Raw genomic sequence first — 2,437 nt, 5'->3', positions numbered from 1 at the left:
CCTGCTGACAGGAAACAAACTAAGCTTTCAGCTTCGTTTTCTGGTCCTTTCCCTCCCTCAGGAAAAGCAGTGAAGAAGCTGTGCGGGAGAGGCAGAAGGTTGTGTCCTTGGCCAGCATGAAGGAGCACAGTTTGCTGCAGTTCTACATCTCTCGAGAGTGGCTCAATAAATTCAACACCTTTGCTGAGCCTGGGCCCATCACCAACCACACCTTCCTGTGCTCCCACGGAGGTAAAGGCTGCTGGGCCTGGGAAAAGCACCTCTTGGCTGTACCTTTTGTGCCTCCTGGTGCATTAACAAATGCAGAGAAAAGCTCCAGCTGCCACCCTGATGCAGGGAATGCTGCAGTGGGATTCTCTTTGGCAGCAACTCCAGCCTGCTCAGGGAGGGATAAGGCAATTACCCATTGTGCTGCTGGTCAGAGGCCCAGAGGGATGTGTAGTGCTGGGAAACAACAGCTTTTCAGTTCTTCATTTGTGTTTGAAACCAAACCTGTAGAAAGCAGATAGGGCAGTGTTTTATCTGTGTTCCCCTGTCAGCAAGGCTGACCCTTGAGGTTTGTTTGGAGAACGGAGCACATGCTGGATAAGGGAGCTGATACCATGTCTAACTCTTCTGCTGCTTTATCAGTCATGCTGGGGAGCACTTGTGTTTGTAAGTCTCCCACTGGAAATGAAGCACTTGATTAGAAATTGAGGCTGTGGATTGAGAAACCTCTGCAGTTAATGAACTCTTGATTGTCTTCCATTAGCAAAGGAAGCAGATTCTGGAATCAGAGTTTTCAGAACGGAAAATCTGCCTGTTTTATTGGTGTCTGTTTTACTCAATAATGAGTTCCCTGATTAAATCCCCCTCTTGCCTTTCCTCCACAGGGATCCCTCCTAATAAATACCATTACATTGATGACCTTGTTGTGATTCTGCCCCAAAATGTGTGGGAATATCTCTACAACAGGTGAATATGGTCATTTCATTCTTTCTCCCAGTATTTGCTTAGAGCCTCCTGCACTGAGCCAAAATGAGCTGTAGCAGTGCCTGTCCCAGAGCAGGTGTGGCCCTTGCTGGTTGAGTAAAGGCAGGTTGAAGGATGCACCTCCTTCATCAGTGTCTGGACTAGTATAAAAATCTGTGTTTATAGGATGCAGGGCTGGGAAGTGTTTCCATTGTGCTGCAGTTGTCCATTCCCCTCCCTCTGTCCCTGTCAGGTTTGGGGGTGGCCCTGCTGTGAACCATCTGTACGTGTGCTCCATTTGCCAAGTGGAGATCGAAGCACTTGCCAAACGCAGGAGAATTGAAATCGACACCTTCATCAAGGTTGGTATTGGAAGCATCTGCAGGCAAGGCAAAGGGTAGAGGTGGGAAACGGAGACCTGTCACTGACAGTGGGAAACTCCGGCCCCTGTTTTCCAGAACATGATCTACAGGAGATTGGCCTGGGGGTTCCCCAGTGCTGTCAGCATGGGGAGAGGCAGCTGGGACATGAGAACGCTGTGCATGCTGCATGCAGACATGAAGGTTGAGACCATCCTAGTCTCTTCCCTGCTCTAGTGAGCAGGAACAGGGTGTGAGGAAGGAATTACATGGGGTTCTTCTGGAGAATGGCAAGGCAGTTAATGGAAGGGCTTTCCCAGATCTCCAGAGTGACTAAGTCCTTCTTCCATGTCTGTTCTCCCAGCTGAACAAGGCTTTCCAGGCAGAGGAGTCTCCAAGTGTCATCTACTGTATCAGCATGCAGTGGTTCCGGGAGTGGGAAGCCTTTGTCAAGGGGAAGGATAACGGTAAGGAGGATCAGGGGTGAGAGGTGGAATGGAAACAGCTCCCTTTGCTGGGTCTGGGGTGAGCACTGCCCCTGGCTGGGGTGACAAGGCTGAGCAGAGTTCAGGCATCAGCCACCCCCACTGCCTGTGGGTACCCTGGGGCAGGGCAGAAAGGACAAGAGAACTAGCTCAGGAAAGCAGCTGAATCTGGAGGCAGTGAAGAAAGCAGAATGGTTTTTGACATGTTTTTTCTCCTACAGAGCCTCCTGGACCAATTGACAACAGCAAGATTGCCCTGACAAAAGCAGGTGGCCACGTGCAAGTCAAGCAGGGTAAGGCTTGTGCTTGCTGCCATGTAGTGTGAAGGAGAATGTTCCACTGGATCTGTCTGTCCACAGTGAAGCAGCCACAGAAGTAGACATCATTGCAGAATATGACACTTCTCTGCCCAAGCCCATGCTGCCTGCCCTGAGTGCCCAGTTCTCCAGTGGCAGCTCCTGCATGACCAGCTTGCTGCTGTGACTGGTCACTGCAGTCCTTTGCTGCTCCCCAGGCCCATTCCACCATTCTCCTGTGCTGTAGTTTGGATCTTGTGTTGCTCTTGACTTGGGCTTTACTCACTATCTGCTGTGGTCCAGCTTTGAAATCCAAGGGAGGGCTGTGCACGGAGAGGTGGTTGGA

The 2,437-nt window shown here is 50.8% G+C and overlaps 1 protein-coding gene across 1 annotated transcript in view; it reads left to right on the top strand.

The window, feature by feature from the left end:
- USP20 (ubiquitin specific peptidase 20) overlaps nucleotides 1–2,437 on the top strand; it is a 14,493-nt gene that overhangs the window by 11,809 nt on the left and 247 nt on the right. Inside the window, exons 18-22 of the mRNA XM_009084368.1 lie at nucleotides 55–231; nucleotides 873–954; nucleotides 1,205–1,313; nucleotides 1,675–1,777; nucleotides 2,017–2,088. Coding sequence (XP_009082616.1) covers nucleotides 55–231; nucleotides 873–954; nucleotides 1,205–1,313; nucleotides 1,675–1,777; nucleotides 2,017–2,088 — 543 coding nt within the window. The remainder of the gene's footprint in view (nucleotides 1–54; nucleotides 232–872; nucleotides 955–1,204; nucleotides 1,314–1,674; nucleotides 1,778–2,016; nucleotides 2,089–2,437) is intronic.

The sequence above is a fragment of the Acanthisitta chloris genome, unplaced genomic scaffold, assembly GCF_000695815.1.
Source record: "Acanthisitta chloris isolate BGI_N310 unplaced genomic scaffold, ASM69581v1 scaffold24870, whole genome shotgun sequence".
Classification (NCBI taxonomy): domain Eukaryota; kingdom Metazoa; phylum Chordata; class Aves; order Passeriformes; family Acanthisittidae; genus Acanthisitta; species Acanthisitta chloris.
Note: the sequence above shows the minus strand (reverse complement) of the source record. Positions and strands in the feature narration are given on the sequence as shown.